The sequence below is a fragment of the Pundamilia nyererei genome, unplaced genomic scaffold (genome assembly GCF_000239375.1).
Source record: "Pundamilia nyererei isolate P.nyererei 1_Seehausen unplaced genomic scaffold, PunNye1.0 scaffold00046, whole genome shotgun sequence".
Taxonomy (NCBI): domain Eukaryota; kingdom Metazoa; phylum Chordata; class Actinopteri; order Cichliformes; family Cichlidae; genus Pundamilia; species Pundamilia nyererei.
Genome location: NW_005187447.1, coordinates 1,435,769 through 1,453,625, shown reverse-complemented (window position 1 = coordinate 1,453,625; position 17,857 = coordinate 1,435,769). Strand labels below are relative to the sequence as shown.

The window sequence follows — 17,857 nt, the reverse complement described above, 5'->3', positions numbered from 1 at the left end:
TGCAAATATATTTTTTCTAATGTAAAGCTGGGCACTTAAACATAGAGTCTATATTATGCTTGGATGAACTTCAAATCCAGAAGCACCTAAATTTCACACCCAACTGGAGGTCTGAGCAATCTTTAGGAAAATTAAGTAGATATTATCCTCCTTCCATTGATCATTTTTTTCTTTTTGAGTAGGCTTATATGACAGGCCTGAAAAAATATGTATCTACTTTTATGTATGATTCCAAACTCAGGTGTGCCAGAGCGACTAGCAGTGTGTCACCCGGTCCACCCTTAACTGATGCCACCTTCATTGTTCATTCGTTTGCCTTTTCGAGTGAAGAGCTGGGATTTTGCAACACATCAGGTTTGTTTGACTGTGATGTCATTTTTAAGAAGGAATTGCGTTAGGCGAAAACTTTTCTTTGGGAGTGTCTAAAAGCAATAAAAGAAGCTGAGAAAAGTGAATTAGAAACATGGCACACCTTTGTACTCAAAGAAATGTTTGTCATAGTCACTGTCAGCCTGGCACCTCTTGAAGGTTATGCTGCACTCAAAAAGCTGTAAGGAGTTTTAGGCATTCAAGCTGTGATTGTAACTTACAATGCAACTGTTCTTACCCCCTGGCAGCTGTCTCTGAATTGGCTAAGAAGTATAGACAAGATACGTATATAGCTGCACATTATGCCTACTTGACATTAATTGTTACATGTACGGGCTTTTAAAGTTAGGTTTAGGGCAAGGTTGTGCTGCTAGTTTACCTCCGCTACTAGTTACCTTAAGAGGGCGTTTCAAGACCCTTACCAAATTAGTATGTAATGTGAAAGTGTGGTCTGGGCAAAGTCAAAGACAGTTATGGTTTCAGAAAATCTTCAGAAACTGAACATGTTGTATATCGTGTCTATTTTATATAGGAGAGAGCTGACAGAGTTCAAAGAGGACTTTAATTCTTGGCCTTGGCAACAGTGAAATAGTAAAACAGCATAAAGTCATTATGTATGGTACACATAAGGAACAGATTTCATACAGAGGCACACGTTTTCTTATCATTTCTTTAAATACAGACTAGTTGTTTGGTGTTTTTAATATAAATTTAATGTTTATTACTGTTGATTTCATATTATTATTTATAAATGGTATTACAACAATTTTTTATGATAGTGGCGAGGATAGGCTTTAATCGTTGTAATGGTAGTACATGTATCTAAGTCCGAAAAGGTCCAAAATTCTTATCCCGTTTTCACCTTCAAAAATATAGGTAAAGTTTTCCAGCATGTGAGATCATCTTCTACCGTTTTAAGAAGACAAATGTATTTTACCTGTACCCAGTCTGAGAGATCTATACCTAAATATCTAATGTTACCTGACTGTAGTGAAGTGGTGAAGGTGTTCTGAAAATTACAACTTAGAGGCAGAAGTTAATTGAAATTCACAACTAAGTATTCAGACCACGCTTGCTAAAACTGACTGACGGGGTATCAAAAAATGAAATAAAATAATAATAATAATAAAAATGAAGAAAAACACACTCTCCCTGGTCTCTGAAACATTAATTAAGGATTAATCATCCATTTATTATTGTCACATAGGTTATGCATATGGTTCAAATAGATCTGCAGTTGAAAATTTATGAGCAAATTCTCATCCTGGGTCAAAATTAACCTGGACCATATGCAGGCATCAAATATGAACACTATGTAAGGGTTATAACGGTGTTATGTTTTCATCTTCATGTAAACAATTCTGCAGTCATACAATGACGTCACAAGCTGTTAACATGAGCATTTTTCCATGCCTTAAAGCTAATCAAGATAATAATCATCACATCATTTGTCAGTCTTGTTATTATTAATCTGCTGAGCAACATGAAAAGTTGGAAATCATTGAATAACCCCCCGCCCCCAATGTAAACTCCTGAAAGGAAGGTTTTGGGAGCCTCTTGAATCGACTGATCATCTCAAGATCTACTTTAGCACGGCAAAGAAGTTTCTGCTTTGCCTGTAATGCTATGCTAAATGCCTTTCACTGGTAAAGTACTTTTAAAGCTTAACAGTCCAAAGTGCTTTAGAGTGTGTTTCTCATTCAACCTTTTACGCCCACACACTGTCACAAAGCAGTAATGGCTGCAGAGCTTTCAGGGGGTCCACCATCTTACCCAAGGTCATCTTGGGATGTGGAGGGGACTAAATTACCAGTGCTTTGTTTACTGGACCCTGTAGCATCTGAACCACAGTCAGTAACATTTTCCACACTATGTATAGTGAAGTCTTCTCTGTTTATTGAATTCTTGTATCCAGTGGTATCAGGAAGAATATTGTTACATGACTTTCATTGGGGTTTTACGCTTCATTAATTGCTCTCTTAATAGGATTAGGCTTTATTCAGCATTCATTTACCTATCAATCAGTGAAAACCAACTCAACCAGTCAGTGGTCATGTCTGTTGCATAAAAGTGAGTGGGCATCCACTCCCTTCCGGTTCACATATTCCTCGAAGCAGGCATCCCACATGTGCCATCAGGTAGGTCAAAGGTTTTCATATCATGCCACTTTGCTGAAGGATGGGTTTTTGTCATGTGTCAAAGCAGAAAATGTCATCTTTTTTATTGTGCATTCATCTTTATATAAAGAATTCTTTACTTTACTGGAACAGCTAATCACGTTAAATATAACGGGGTACAGAGTTTGTAACTTTAACTGTCGAAAACAAACAAAAAGTCCAAAAACATTCGTCCAGCTTTCTCCTCTTATCCAATTCATGGTCACGAGGGTGTCAGCTGCCATAGAGCAAGAGGGCTGTCGCAGGGTCAACAACACAGAGAACCATTCAAACTTCTACTTAACTTATTCATTTTCCATATGTTAAAAAACAATGAACTTTTTAACATAATTAAGATGAGAAATACTGAAGAGAACAAGAAACTAGCCCAGTTTCTCAAACTGTCATATTTTCCAATAGTGGAAAAATTTTTAAGTGGATGTTTGATTTCACCTGCTCTGACGTTGGCTTCTGGTTAAACATTTGACATGATTGATGCTAGTGCAGCAGGGAGGTGTGTTCTCACTGTCTTACCGAGGATTAACCTGTTTTGTGTGAAAGTGGGAGAGGCACAGGTGAAAATTTGTTACTAACTAAAATCTTTGAAACTGGAGACAGTGTCAGTTTTTGCATAACTTATTCGATATAGTTCATACCAAGAGTGACAAGAAAAATGTATTTTCTCTCGTAATATTTAAAAGGCTGCTTGTGCCATGCCTAAATAATTTCTGTTGTTGCTTCAGCGTCTGGAGAAATATCTGGCCCGACTGCTCCATGTGCAACAGAAAGGCGTGTCCCCTGAGTCTTAGCCAAGTATTTAAAGCAGCTCTGAAGTTGAAGCTTGTTTAAGAAAGAGAAAGGCACATCGAAGACAAGATTTCTCCCTCCAGACTGCATTTCTTTCACATTTCTTCTCAAACTGAACTGAGTGAGTTTGAACTCTATACTTGCTATGTAGCTCAGACAGATTTACACTTTGTGTTCCTAACAATGTTTACTGTATTTAGCTCACATTCATTCAATTGTTCTTCTAAACATTAGTTTTTTCAACCAAGTAATTCATTAATAGGGAAAAGGAGTATGGCTCTAACGCAGTTACATATTGCTACCTCAGTTGCCATGTCAGGATTGTGTATTAATGAAAAAATAATGAAAAGGCTCATTGACATTTCTATTTCCTGTGAGATTAGCTCTTGCTTTCAATCAATTTTTTACATTAATGTATTTTTCTTCACAGGGAATTCCTCAAAAAATATCTGTATGCTGTACATATTAGATATGATTCACAGTAGCACCTTAATAGCTATTAGATTTGCCAAATTACGCATAACAGTTCAATAAATACAGTGATCATTTCCTGTCAGTTTAATTGTAATGCGAAATAGATATCAGAACTTCTCCTTGTGTTTCAAAACAAACGGTCCTGTGGTCAAAGAGGTCATGAGTGCAGCTGTGGATGCTTACTGCTCAGCACCCTCCTGAAGGAAAATACCCAGCTTTAATGAATAACACTCGGGTCTTTTACATCAACTGCTAAAGTCATGAGGGTAAACTAAGAATCTGACATTTGACTATCATTAAATAAATGCCAGTTTCAGTTGCTCATTGGTTCAGTCATCCAAGATGTGCCACTGCCAGCCAGAGAAAATATGCTCTGATTAGTTAGAGTGTAAAACAGCAGCTGAAGAAGTAATGACAATCGGCTGTCTCCTTCTCACTGATGGGCAGCTTCATGAAAGTTCCCCTTATCTCAAAATTTTACATTTGACAGATTATTTAATATAACATCATCCTGCAAGCAAACTAACAGGAGCTATGTCTATTCTGTGTGTCTCCTAAACCTATAGTAGGCCCTCATACAGGCCTACTATACAGATGTAACTTATTAAGTGTCAATTGGAGGGTGAAAAAACAGCTTAATTTAACGTTTTAGCCATTCTGCTGGCATGGGATTTTTACTATACTAAATCAACAAACAATAAAAGTGTGCTGGTCAGCACTGTTACCCCAGTAACGTTCAAGGTTCAAGCCTCTGTGCACGTGCATTCTTTCTTTTGGTAAGTTCACAGATGTGAATGTTCAGTTAAGTGGTGATTCTAAACTGGACATAGGTGTGGTGGTGAGGTTGAATGAGTTTGCCTGGGCTACTGCCCTCTAACCAGATAAACATCCAAATGGATTTATTTCCAAAAAACAAGTTAAGTATATCTTATATGTTGTTGTGCCGCTGCGTGATTAATTAAATTTTACAGAACAATAGTCTAGTTCATCACAAAAATCTGGATATGAAGTTCATAAAAGGTTTCTGGGGCTCTTTCTTTGTTATTATCCTTAAATTTCTAGTTTTGAGAATATGTGTTGTTTTCTAAAAGAAAGGAACGTATAGACAATGAGTACATTCATCCATTCACCCATCCATTCTCTTCTGCTTATCCTTATCAGGGCCACGGGCAGGCTGTAATCTATCCCAGCTATTATAGAGCAAGTCTATCGAGAGTAATTAGTAAGTGCTGTCATCTAGAATATAGATTTTGTCTGGTTCATTGTACCCACTGTGGGCCAATCTCGATGGATAACTTTTATCGTATTCGATTCTTTTGTTTTCAACAAATATATGCAAAGCTATTGACATTTACATTAGCTCCTGCTATTCAGTGCAGGAGGATTTTCTGCAATTATTTTAGGTTATTTGCATGCTTATTTTTAGATAACTTTATAACTTTGTAAATGTGTCGATATTCACTTTTTTTTTTTTACTAGAAATGATGACTTGAATGGATGACCCATCTTGAATTAACTTATAACAATTTAAAACATTTTAAAAAGAAGTAGCGTTTTAGCAGACCTTTCAGCACATGCTGTTAAAATGCTCTGTAGGCAAAAAGGATCTTCAGTTTCTCTAAACAAGAATGAAAACAGTTATGTTTTTATATGTTTGTACTTATTTAGTTAGAAAATTAGTTCAACAGCTGAAGCTTTACATTGTTTGTGTCAAATTAAACTCTTTAAACAGAGAAAATATCAGTAGAATACAAGTCTGCTAAAACTGTAATGGCACAACATTGTAGGTATTCTGGTTACTTCTCTTGAACCTTGATTGAACAAATTGATTTGCTGTATTGACTGTAGAAAAAGGGGGGGAAAAAACCACTTTATCTTTAATAAATGTAGCTGTGTGGAGTACAATATATATACACATACATATATTTTTAAAAAGTGTTTTGTTGCTAGGCAATAAATCAGTTTCTGTGTGTGTAGATAAATGTGTGTCTTTGTTTCTACATTGTTTTGTTAAGCAGTTTTTAGTTGGCTATCTGCCATCAGTAAATATGACGCCCAGTTCCTACCTGGGTGGAGGTGTTTCGTCACCAATGCTGAGGCTGCTTGCAATTTATTTTAACCCCTCAGACCTCTCGACATATGAATAAGAACCGAACTCATTGTCAGTCTTATTATTGTTTGAACCTATTTGGTGAAAATGAAACAGTCGCTGATGTCGAGGAATGTAAAGTGTGGGTGTGAAAGGCTTTTAGAAGGTTTATAGTATTTCTTCGAAGGAAGAAAAATGTGCAAGACAAATCAGAGTGAAGTGAGCAAAGCACAGAGAGAGGGAGAGAAATAGTTGTGATGATTGTAGTTCACCTGAGAAATGTACCCTGTGTGTAATGTTTCTTCTTAAGAGGTGACAAACGACTGTGTTCTTTGAAATTTGCAATGACAAAATTCTTTGTCATTGCACAGCTGTGGATAAGAACATGTGCTCAGTTCCCCAGAGGACCACCCAAATGCTTTCACAGACTCATAAATCAGCTTCAGAGGATCAGCTACAGAATTCTCCTGAGGGTAGCCTACTGCAGAGTCAAAACACCCCCCCTAAGTCTTGCCGGGGGGGGGGAATCATTCTTTATGCATACAGAACTAAGTTGAACAAAGTAGTTTAAAGATTTAGAGACAGACTAGGCTGTATCAAAACACGTTTGAGTTTCTCCTTGAAAACAAATCAATGATTCATAAATGAAGGAACGAATATTCCTCACAGTTTTTGGTTCATAATGATGTGATAGCATCGTTAGCTCCTACAAATTTGTGGATGTGATTAAAAGCTCCCATTCCACCACATTTTCAAGGTTGGTGCTCCATTTCAGAATCAGAAAGGGTTTTATTGCCAAATGTTGAGCAGGTTCACAGCATTGGGAAATTGCTGCGGTACGTAGTGCAAAACATACTGTAAGACAACACTTAAATAAACATAAATGATGATCAGTGCAAAAATGGAACAGATGCAGAGAACACAGTATAGATTCATGTGTTTGCGTTGTGAACAGTCATATGGTTATTGTTCATGAGTCCAACAGCAGGGGGGAAGAAACTGTTCTTATGGTGAGAGGTTTTGGTCCAAATGGACCAGAGCCTTTTGCCTGAGGGGAGCAGGTCAAACAGACTGTGTCCAGGGTGAGAAGGGTCAGCTGTGATCCAAGCTGCACACCCCAGTGTCCTGGAGGTGTAAAGGTCCTGCAGAGATGGGAGTCTGCAGCCAATCACCTTCTCAGCATAGCGCACAACATGCTGCAGTCTCTGTTTGTCCCTGATAGTGGCTCCAGCGTACCACACGGTGATGGAGGAGGTGAGGATGGACTCGATGATTTCAGTGTAGAATTGCATCATCGTCCGTGTTGGCAGGTTGAATTTCTTCAGCTGCCTCAGGAAGTACATCCTCTGCTGGGCCTTCTTCATGATGGAGGTGATGGTGGGCTCCCACTTGTGGTCCTGGGTGATGGTGGTACCCAGGAAGTGGAATGAGTCCACAGTGGTGTGCTTCCTGAAGTCCACAATAATCTCCACTCTTCTGGGCATTCAGCACCAGGTTGTTGTGGCTGCACCAGGACACCAGACGTTCAACCACCCTCCTGTAGGCAGACTCATCCCCGTTGGAGATGAGTCCAATCACTGTCCAATTTGAGTCATAAAGAGGTGATCGTGGTCAGCAATATGCTCAGGTAGACTCTGGCATTTAAAAAATGTTCAGTCAGTATTAAGGGGGCCTAAAGTGTGTTAAGAAAATATCCCGTACACACTATGACATTATTACCAGCAGCATGAATTGTTGTTTCAAGGCAAGATAGATCATGGACGTTTTCATGTTGTTTACACCGAATGTTGCAGCAGAAATCCAGACATGTTTCTCCAGTTAATAGACATTCTTATGGATAATGGTAAAGGATAATGAATATTCTCTGTTTAAGAGCAGGCATTCAGTCGTTCAGATGGTTAGCTAAGATAAAGAAATTGTTGAAAGACTATCTGTAAGGAGTCAAGCAACATGGAAATCACTGACTATAACCAATAAACAGTAGAAATGGTTGCAGTTTAATATGAATAATATTTAATATTTATAATACTTTCTTGAGGTTACCATACTTCTACATTTGAATGTATTTTCAATCTGATTTTTCTTCTTTTTTCCCCCCCCATATGTTGCACTCTGGGAAATAATATGTTAGGGTAGAGTTTCACTGCAAGATTATGTTCTGGTTTTTTTATATTTATTTCAAAGGACTTAAATCAGCAATTTCTCACACTGAAGCAAAGACATGATGCATAGAATCCATCAGTAATGAGCCGGTGAGCTTAGATCATAAGATACTGAAGCTTTGATGGATTAAAAATACTGCTGAACTTAGCTGATGAAAAGACCCTTCTTGTCTTTGTTCACAGTAACTGGACAATGGATTACCTTTTAGATCACTTACTGTGGTACCTTAATCATTTATGACCATTTTTTTGAACAGTTGTGAAAAGAAATATATGCATAGAAGTATTTGTAAAGGCTGGGATGTTAACTATTATTAATACCAAAGTCATTGATTATCTAATTGTTGTTCTTTATAAATTTTTTTTCTCCAGAATGCCTGCAGAGAGGCGATCAGCAAGAGGCAGATCTGCAGTAGGTCGCTTTCCATCTGTCACTTTTGGATTTGAGGAGGACACAGAGGCAGAAAAAGAAGAGCCAAAGGAAAACAATGTTAAAAAAGGAAATGCATGCAAGGAGTGGCTGCGTAAGGTCTGCCCATGCTGCTGTCCCAAGCATGATGATGCCATAGACACTGAGGTCACGCTGGTTGATGGGCCGGGTAAGGAGGACGGGGGAAACGGCGAGAAACCTGTGCCTGGTGACAAAGAGGTTGACGGTGATTAGAGAGACTCCATATAGCCACTGTTTAACCCCCCCCCAAAAGGGAAGAAATGCCAACAATATGAAATACTTCAACCTGTCCTATGTTTTTTCTTTTCTTTTCTTTTCTTCAGAAGTCCTTCTCAAAGTGAAGTCAATAGACCTCCTGAAAAGCAAATCAGGGGCGAATCGCACAGAGCATCACACTCATCTCTACCAAAGTGATAATTTAATCATCCGCAGGGGGCAGAGTTTCGAGATGTGGATAACCTTATCTCGACCTTTCAACCCCTCCTCCGATGAGCTTCATCTCGACCTTAAAACAGGTTTGTGAGAAGTGAATGGAGACTTTTATAAAAGTAATACATGTTATAGTGTTGTTTTGTTTTTTGGGGCAACAGAAAATTTCAAATTTGACTGAATTTCATCCAAGACTAGCCTGAAATATTTAGAGCCAGAGTATGAAACTGGATGGGAAGGATCCAAACTGGTCACAACATACTCACATGTTTTCCTGAAATCTTGTGCAGAGCAGCACATGATACAGTGCATATAGTGGGGAGCCTGTTCTAATATAGTCTACTGTGAATAGGAATGAATGGAGCTAAATTGCTTTTTCTTTTTTCTTTTTTCTACATGCACTTCCAGACAAAGCAGCCCCATTTTTAATTGTTTGTAGTTACAGTATTGATTATATTCCTGAACTGAAATGAAACTCAATGAAATGCAGTGAAATTTTGTTTTCTTATTCTCCTGTGAAGTATTTCTTTTCTGCAGTAGTTCAGCACCAAGATGCATCCATAAACCAGATGATATTACTTCTCAAATAATTACAGTAAAATAGGAGATCACTATCAGCAACAGCTGCCTGTGTTATCTGAAGTCAAGGCACGGTATTTAAATTAAAAAATCCACTGGACAGCTTTGTAAAGTTAAGTTAGCCCTAGAAACCACAATAGTTGTTTGTTTCTTTTGCAGGCTCCAAACTTGTTCTCACAGCTGAAATTGGGCATTTTAACATGGGAATGCATACATGCTGACTTGTTTTTAGTGCCAATTTCAAGAAGTTGCTGGGGATTGCATCAAAGGTTTTGGACTGCAGGTCTTATAGGGCCCATTCATTCATTATAAATGGCTCTCCGGAGAGTAGAAGCTCTCTAATTTACAAAAAAAAGACATTTTTTTCTTTTATGCTCACATCTTGTGCTGTGTTTTTTTGCTGATTGTGTGTTGAGGCTGCATAGATGTGTGAAATAGATACTTATAGATATACAGTATGGGAAGGCTGGGATGAGAGAAGGGGATTTTTTAGTTCAGATTGCTATGGTAACAGTTGGGGTTGCTATGGTCCTGGGAGAGTGTTTTACAGATGCAGTCTTTAGTCCTGCTGATACTAGAGATCCCTTCTACTGAGAATTCACTGTCACTGCTGCCACTGCCAGCTGCATGAGCCTCGGACGCCACCTGTTTACCCAGTGTGCATGCCTGTCTCTGCACACTGCTTGTGAGAATTGAATGCTGTCAGACAGGGAAAACCAATATAGATCTTACAATTACAGCTGTGTGTGATAGCAAGTTAGGGACACTTAAGTAGAATAATTATAGTGCTGCTGCTACAGAAAAGGTGGGCTCTATAATGCACTGTTTAATGAAAGGTTTTGTTTTGGTAAAGTGACAGAATAATAATGTATACATTTTAAATTCTAGATTTTGCATTTAGAGGGAAAAAATATAGTTCTAACCTATTTTATCCATAATTTGAGACAAAAACAACAGCGACATTCAACGTGAACACTAATTTAAAAAGCCATCTGTAATACCAGCAATAAGCAGGAGAACAAAAGCAGCAGACAATGCCAGTTTTTATGCTTTTGAAAACCATAACACCGCTCTCCAGAATGGCACTGCATTACTAACTAAATTGCCCCCAGCTCTCTGTTTTCAGGCATGCTTACAGTACCCTATATTCAGTCTAAAGACTGTACTCTGAGACACATCAGACACACAGCACAAAAGCTAATCACAGCACAGCCTAAAATGACACACTGTTTTAAATAGTCGAGGATTTTTTAGGCGAAAGAGAGTGACAGTTGACAGATGCTCTGACCTTTTGGTTCGGAAGCCCTGCAAAAAATTTTAAGGAGGTGATTCTCGTCACACCTGACAAAATGAAAGTGTCAGGCACAGTGAACTGCACGTTGACAGTTTTTTCTTCTCTGTTCTTTCCCCCTGTAAGGCAGAGAAAAGGCCTGGCAGAAAACAAAAGGGTTAATACACCCTGGAACTATCAAATCTCAATATTTCTAGGAATAGTTGTCTTTAGAATCTTTAGCCAGCAGCTGTTTACTGTCGCTTTGCAGAAATGCAGGCCGTGCGCAGCAGGAAACCATAAACTGAAGATACAAAACAAGAGTGTAAGAATGTCAAGTTGTGGCAGTTACTCATCAATTAGGAGTAAACTCTTTAACAATTATCATCAGACTTTTTGGGTTTTGCTCATTTGTACCCAGAAGTGTCTGAAAATGTCATGGCCATCTGCTAATTACAGTTCTTTTGTGCACTGGTATAATTTATTTCCCAATTATTGAGCAATAGCCACAGAAAACAGAAGGCTTCATCAACTGGTCTCCTTGAATATCTACAGCACTTATCATGCATATTTATCTGTTAGATTTAACAAGCTTGTCGAATTATAAAGGAGTCTTGCTCCTTTCCAAGGATATTTTTTCATTCTTGGACTCAGCTACAGAGGCCTTAGTAACTCTTTCTTGATTCTTAGTTTAAAATATCCTAATTTATCTTCTCATGAGTTATGTTGAACCCCAACATTTCATCCACTGTTTGGGAAAAAACAACAACAAAAAAGCTGTATTAACTTTTCTCCTTTCCCGGTAACATCCCTTTAAGTCAATTTTCTTCTGATTGGCAGCCTCATGAAAACAGAAGGTTTAGACATCAGGTGGGAGGGGCTTATGTGTTCACACTCAGAGCTGTGCGCCTGAGAGTGTTATGTTTCTCTCCCTCTGTTTATCTCTTGCTCTCTTTTGTTTTTATAAAAGAAAATCATAAAGTCTTCCCTGAACCAGAGTTAGAGTCTCGAGTAGCTGTCACTGGGTTAGAGTCCCTCAGTGGTTATGTAAAGGTGTAGTCTTTGTCCATGTTAATGAACTTGCTATCTTTATCACTCGTGGTGGCTAGTGGTGCACAGCTGCTGCTTTCCCATCAGCCAGTAAGTCATTATGCTGTCCTGGCATCTCCTGTCTGTTTTTTCCCTCCCTCTTGGTCACTATAATGCAGAGGCAACTACTTTTTTCTTAACAATGGCCGTTTCATTCATTTTCCTCATGTCTTTGCGAGCCGCTTTCGATTCCTTTTGTCACACACAATCAGTGGCCTGTCTGTCCATGACTGAATCAGATAAACATCTCAGGGTGAAACTGGAGAAAAGCAAATCAGTTCTCTTAAGGCATTTGAAAACACAGTCAAGACAAGGTCACACCCACTGAGGGTAGAGAGTGATAGCCATGGAAAGCTGTTGTTTTCCACAATCACTTTAGAAGGAGAGCTCCTTAATGTGGCAACAAATTGAACATTTCAGCTGTTTGTACTGTGGGAAATTGTGAGTTTATATATTATAGAAAACACTATTTTTTTGTTGTCTTTGAAGATCAAGCTTTCTTTTGATAATGATGAGGCCACACTAACTTCAAACGTCAAGATAGTGCAGTAACAGTGAAGCTGAAAACATGGAGACTTTTATAGTACAGCTGTGCTGAGATCAAATGCTGTCACGCAAGGTGTGTGTGTGTGTGTGTGTGTGTGTAGACAGCTTGTCAGGACAGAGCTTTCTGTGTTCCTTCTTTTTAGTTTCTGTTGTTCAAACATACTCTGGGAATGCAGGTGTGGTTTTAATTGAGGGAAGTGATTCTTAAAAAAAAGCACAGTAACTGTTTGGGCATGTTATGAATAACAGCCAGTAACACTTTTTTTCTTTTCTTTTTCACCTACTAAGGTCCACTGGCAGTAGTGGCAAAGGGAACTCATGTAATCATCCCACTGGTGGCGAAGCTGGAGGGTGATCGCTGGGAGGCTGCTGTTGTGAAACAGGAGGACAAAAAGATAAAACTGTTGGTGAATTCTCCAGCCACAGCCGTCATTGGCCGATATCAACTCACAGTGGAAACAAATAATCAAAATGGATCGGCCAGTTCCACACATGACCCTGCCAATGACATCTACATATTGTTTAACCCCTGGTGTCAAGGTAAATATGGACATCTTATGGTTAATTTATACTTCTGGAATGAATCTATGCAGAGCCTATAATGCAGCCTATGCAAGTGGCCAACCCTGCTACCAGTATTTATACCTGTGTGGGTTGTGGTGATGGTGATGTGCAGTTACATTTCTAGGTTGGGCCACATCAGGCTATTGTGTAGGTTATTGTGTACATACAAAATTGCATACTTGGAGTTTTTTGGAATAAAGTCCTCTGGCATTAGTGTTAAATAAGAAAATCAAATTCTCATATTGAGAATGGCAAATAAAAAAATTATTAAATCACCTAGTGTATCATATTTGATACATACAGTTTCTTGTGAGTGTTTTGTGACTTCAAAATCATCGGTGTGATTTTTCCCCCTGATAAATCTAAAGAAGTTACACAACAAGAAAAAAATGCCAGATGTATCAAATACAACACAAAATAAAAATCATATATGGAAATTAAAATGTATTTTTTTAAAAAAAACAAATTTGTTTTTTGTTTAGGCTTTAAAGGGTTAGTTTTTGTTTGCAGTGTTGTTATTTGTGGTAGGCTGGTCACTTATGGTGCTACTATCTTTTGTGCTAAATAGCAGTATCTTCCCACAGTTATCACTAAATATAACATGTTCAGGTTATGCTGCTAGCAAGAGTATTTTTCTTGCCAGCATCTCCCTCCTTCTGTTCTGCTTCATCTTCTTATGTTGTAGTGAGTGTATCTTTCCAAAAATACCACACTATTTCTCTGAAATAATGCCCTATACAAAGCAGTGACAGCCCCTAAAATGACAACTACTGAACCTCTCAAAAGTTCAGTACAAAAATTACAAGCGTCACCAGACGACAACAGACGTATGCCATCGTTTCCAAATATATGTGTAGGAGGTGCTCTTATACAACAAGCACAGTATGGATATACCCTTGTCATCAGTTCAAAATAAATCTCCACAGACAGCCTTCAAGAATGACTCAGACAGTTTAATAAAAGACATCTAGGGTGGTAAAAATACCATGAAACTGTGATAGAAAAGAAACCAAATTTAGAAGATAAAGCCTACTTGTAGAGTCTATGCTTCAGAGTGACCTTGTGTTATTTCCAGTTAAAAATTTAGCCTTTCCTATTTTCTGTCAGATGACATTGTGTACATGGATTCTGAAGATGAAAGGCAAGAGTACATCCTAAATGACACTGGACGAATCTACTATGGCACAAAGGATCAAATTGGAGCGAGGACATGGAACTACGGACAGGTGAGGGTGCTCTGAATCTTAATGTTTAATGACCAAGCTTAGCGGTCGAAACTGACATGGTCTCCTCATGTTTTCCTTTCATTTGATATCAGTTTAATGACAGGATTCTGGCTGCTTGCCTCTTTGTCATGGAAAAGAGTGGAACTTCTCCATCTGGGTGGGGTGACCCAATTAATGTGGTGCGAATCATCTCAGCAATGGTGAGACGAGATCCTAACTAACAACGACATCACTGGACATACAACAAACAGTAAAATATGTTAAACCGCATATGCCATATCATAATCCCCTAAACTCAGGCAGTGGCTGAAAGCTGGAGTGGATACCAAGTGGCCAAATGGTGGCTGCACACTATGGATTAAATGCAAATGCAAAAAACAAATGTCCAGATTTGAATTAATAAACAGAAAACCTAGCTAACTTAAGGTATTTCGGGTATTGTCCTTAAAGTCAACCATGAAAGCATGAAACACTTCCTTTATTTCTCAGGTAAACTCCCCTGATGACCAAGGTGTTTTGGAGGGAAACTGGTCAGGAGATTATTCAAATGGAACTTCTCCAACAGTGTGGAGTGGAAGTGTAGAAATCCTTGAGGAATACCACAAAAAGAATGGAACCCCTGTTAAATATGGCCAATGCTGGGTCTTTGCTGGTGTAGTCACTACAGGTTAGACTTTTTTCAGCTTACAATATGTTTATTTGATCAAACTAAGTGGCTGATATGATATTAAACCCATTGTCTTCTTTTCAGTTTTACGGTGTTTAGGCATTCCCACCCGAACCGTGACCAACTTCAGCTCAGCACATGACACAGATGTTTCATTGACAACAGATGTGTACCTGGATGAGAACCTGGAGCCTATAGAGAACCTCAATGTGGACTCAATTTGGTATGTTCACCATATGTCACATTTACCTTGACTTACAAAGAAGGAGGTTAAGCGTTGCATGACTCTAGTGGCTTAATCTAAAGTTACTCCTCAGTGGTACAAGCAACCAGTATTTGGAAACAACTAAAAGATAAGTGGTATAGCCTAATAATTTAAGTCTGACGATACAAAGATGGCAACATCAGCACATGTGTCTTCATTTATACATTGGTATGTGGTTGATTTACTTTAAAATTGTTACAACAGGTTGTAAAAACTACCCACAAAAACCTCATAGTACTTGACAGATTTACACAGAACTAAAATTTCCACAGCTGTTTTCACTATAACTTTAGTTTACCAACCATAATTGTTTTCTGAAGGAACTTCCATGTGTGGAATGACTGCTGGATGGCTCGTAAGGACTTACCTCCTGGCCACGGAGGATGGCAGGCTGTCGACGCCACGCCTCAAGAGACCAGCCAGGGCACCTACTGCTGTGGCCCTGCTTCTCTCGCCGCTGTGCGCTATGGTCAGGTCTACCTGAAACGTGACACGGCTTTTGTGTTTGCTGAGGTTTGTGAAATATTCTTCTTTACTGTGTTTTGGGAAGGTAGAAGGCATTTATCATAGTAGATATGAAAACACTGTATACTGATAAGGATTCATATGGCACGCATTAAATATATGCACGACAGCTTCCTTTGTGGTGGGGACTTTATTTTCTAACCCCATCTCTTTCTCATGGCATGTCTCATTGATATCTCAGGTGAACAGTGATAAAATCTACTGGCAGAAGAATGCAGATGGGACCTTCACTCAAATATACAGTGAGAAAAAGATTGTGGGCATCTCCATCAGCACCAAAGCAGTTGGCTCTAATGAACGCAGTGATATCACCCACCTTTACAAACATCCTGAAGGTAGCATCAAACAAAAAAGCAGACACTTACTTAGACTTAAAGGAGATCACAAAAAATTTAAAAAGAGCTATAACTGAGATATTATTGTTGGATAACTTATTCAAATATCTCAACATTTCTTGTCATTCTCAGGCTCAAATGAGGAACGCATCGCTGTGGAAACAGCATGTAGCTTTGGCTCCAAAGCAAAAGCTTATTCATCTCCTACAGCTCAGGATGTCTCTTTAGAAGTTACGCTAGATGGTGAAGGTCCTAAAATGGGAAAAGATGCAGAGCTGATGATCACGTTGAAAAACAGCAGTTCACAGCAACGCAGTGTCAGTCTGCACAGCCAGGTGTCAGTCATGTACTACACCGGTGTCCACAAAGCTACAGTCAGAACTGACACGACAGATATAGAAGTACTTCCCAATGAGGGTGAGTGGAGCATTTCATTTTGGATGACTTTTTTTCATCAGCAAGATCACAAGGCTTATCTCACAAGCAGAATAAATATTTTTTTTATTATTTATTGAAGTCTGGATCGTAGTCCTTTTTCCCTCCACCACCATCTCTATGGGCAAGGGCAGACACCTTTTTGAAGAAGCCAATTTCCACTGCGTGACTCCATAGTCTTAAACTTATGAAGAGGGGAAGCCTTTGGGCTCATCTCTGCCATTACCACTGCATCACCACACAGACATGACACCGAAATATCTGACAATACACGGTCCATTCTTCTCCCACTTGTGAACAAATCCCTAGATTACTTGAATTCCTCCACTCCAGAGAGAAACTCAATCATTCCTAATCCAAAGTTTGCAATCCAGTCTTTTCAAGCTGGCTTGAGACTTGGAGATGCTTTCTGCCCTCAGCGGTGCCCATACATTGTATCCATATATGTTATAAAAGGAATCAATGATGTCTAGGTGTAGCTTTCCTGTCAAGCTTCACTGTATCTGTCCAATAAAGCCAAAAAAAGGCCAAAAAATATATATATATTAAAAAAAAAGATTAACTTGATATAATATTATGAAGCTAAATATGTTTGAAAACATCTGCTGACAATGGTTGCAGGTAAATTATTGTAAAAAATTATAATGTACTGGTGCCTAACATTACAATACCAAGTTCTGTCAAATTTTGGGATGATACAGTTGCATTCGCATTCATTGAGGGGATTAAGGAGGCAGAATACAGGAAACCAGTGAGTGACTTTGAGGGGTAGTGTGGGAGGTACCGACTGCACCTGAATAATTACAAACTAAGGAGATGGTGCTGGATTTCTGGAGAAATCCCTTTTTTCCAACAGCCAGTCAACATAGGGTTGGCTGTCATGTCCTGTAGATAGTCATGTGCTATAAGTATACAATAAACTTGACTACACTCTGAACACTAACTTTATCTACAGGAAAGGGCAGGCTAGGTTGTTGGGCTCTAGTTGGACACTGTGGAGGCAATGTTAGAAGAGAGATCACTGTCCAGCTTTGAGTCAGTTGTGGACAATACCACCCACCTTCTGCATTCTGCCTTTGAACAGAGGAGGAGTACATTTGCCCAATAATTACTAATAATGGATTGCATTTATATAGCGCTTTTCAAGGCTTTACAATACCACTATTCAGGCAGACTGACAGAAGCGAGGCTGCCATATCGCGCCATCGGCCAACACTAGTAGGCGGTAGGGTAAAGTGGCTTGCCCAGGGACACAACGACCAGGACAGAGAGCCCAGGGATCGAACCGGCGACCTTCCGGTTACAGATGCGATTCCCAGCCACGATCACCCCAATACAATTATTTGATTTATTCTCCTCTTTTTATAGAGAGAATGATTTCTTTTATTCTGTTTGTGAGCAACCAAGCATATATATATA

At 38.9% G+C, this 17,857-nt stretch overlaps 1 protein-coding gene across 1 annotated transcript in view; it reads left to right on the top strand.

The window, feature by feature from the left end:
* Positions 1 to 3,388: 3,388 nt before the first annotated feature.
* The window catches only part of LOC102193088 (protein-glutamine gamma-glutamyltransferase K-like), a 15,331-nt gene continuing 862 nt past the window's right edge, over positions 3,389 to 17,857 (top strand). Inside the window, exons 1-11 of the mRNA XM_005732264.2 lie at positions 3,389 to 3,453; positions 8,430 to 8,713; positions 8,832 to 9,023; positions 12,710 to 12,961; positions 14,093 to 14,211; positions 14,304 to 14,411; positions 14,701 to 14,878; positions 14,963 to 15,101; positions 15,464 to 15,656; positions 15,850 to 16,003; positions 16,136 to 16,420. Coding sequence (XP_005732321.1) covers positions 8,431 to 8,713; positions 8,832 to 9,023; positions 12,710 to 12,961; positions 14,093 to 14,211; positions 14,304 to 14,411; positions 14,701 to 14,878; positions 14,963 to 15,101; positions 15,464 to 15,656; positions 15,850 to 16,003; positions 16,136 to 16,420 — 1,903 coding nt within the window. The 5' untranslated portion in view covers positions 3,389 to 3,453; position 8,430. The remainder of the gene's footprint in view (positions 3,454 to 8,429; positions 8,714 to 8,831; positions 9,024 to 12,709; positions 12,962 to 14,092; positions 14,212 to 14,303; positions 14,412 to 14,700; positions 14,879 to 14,962; positions 15,102 to 15,463; positions 15,657 to 15,849; positions 16,004 to 16,135; positions 16,421 to 17,857) is intronic.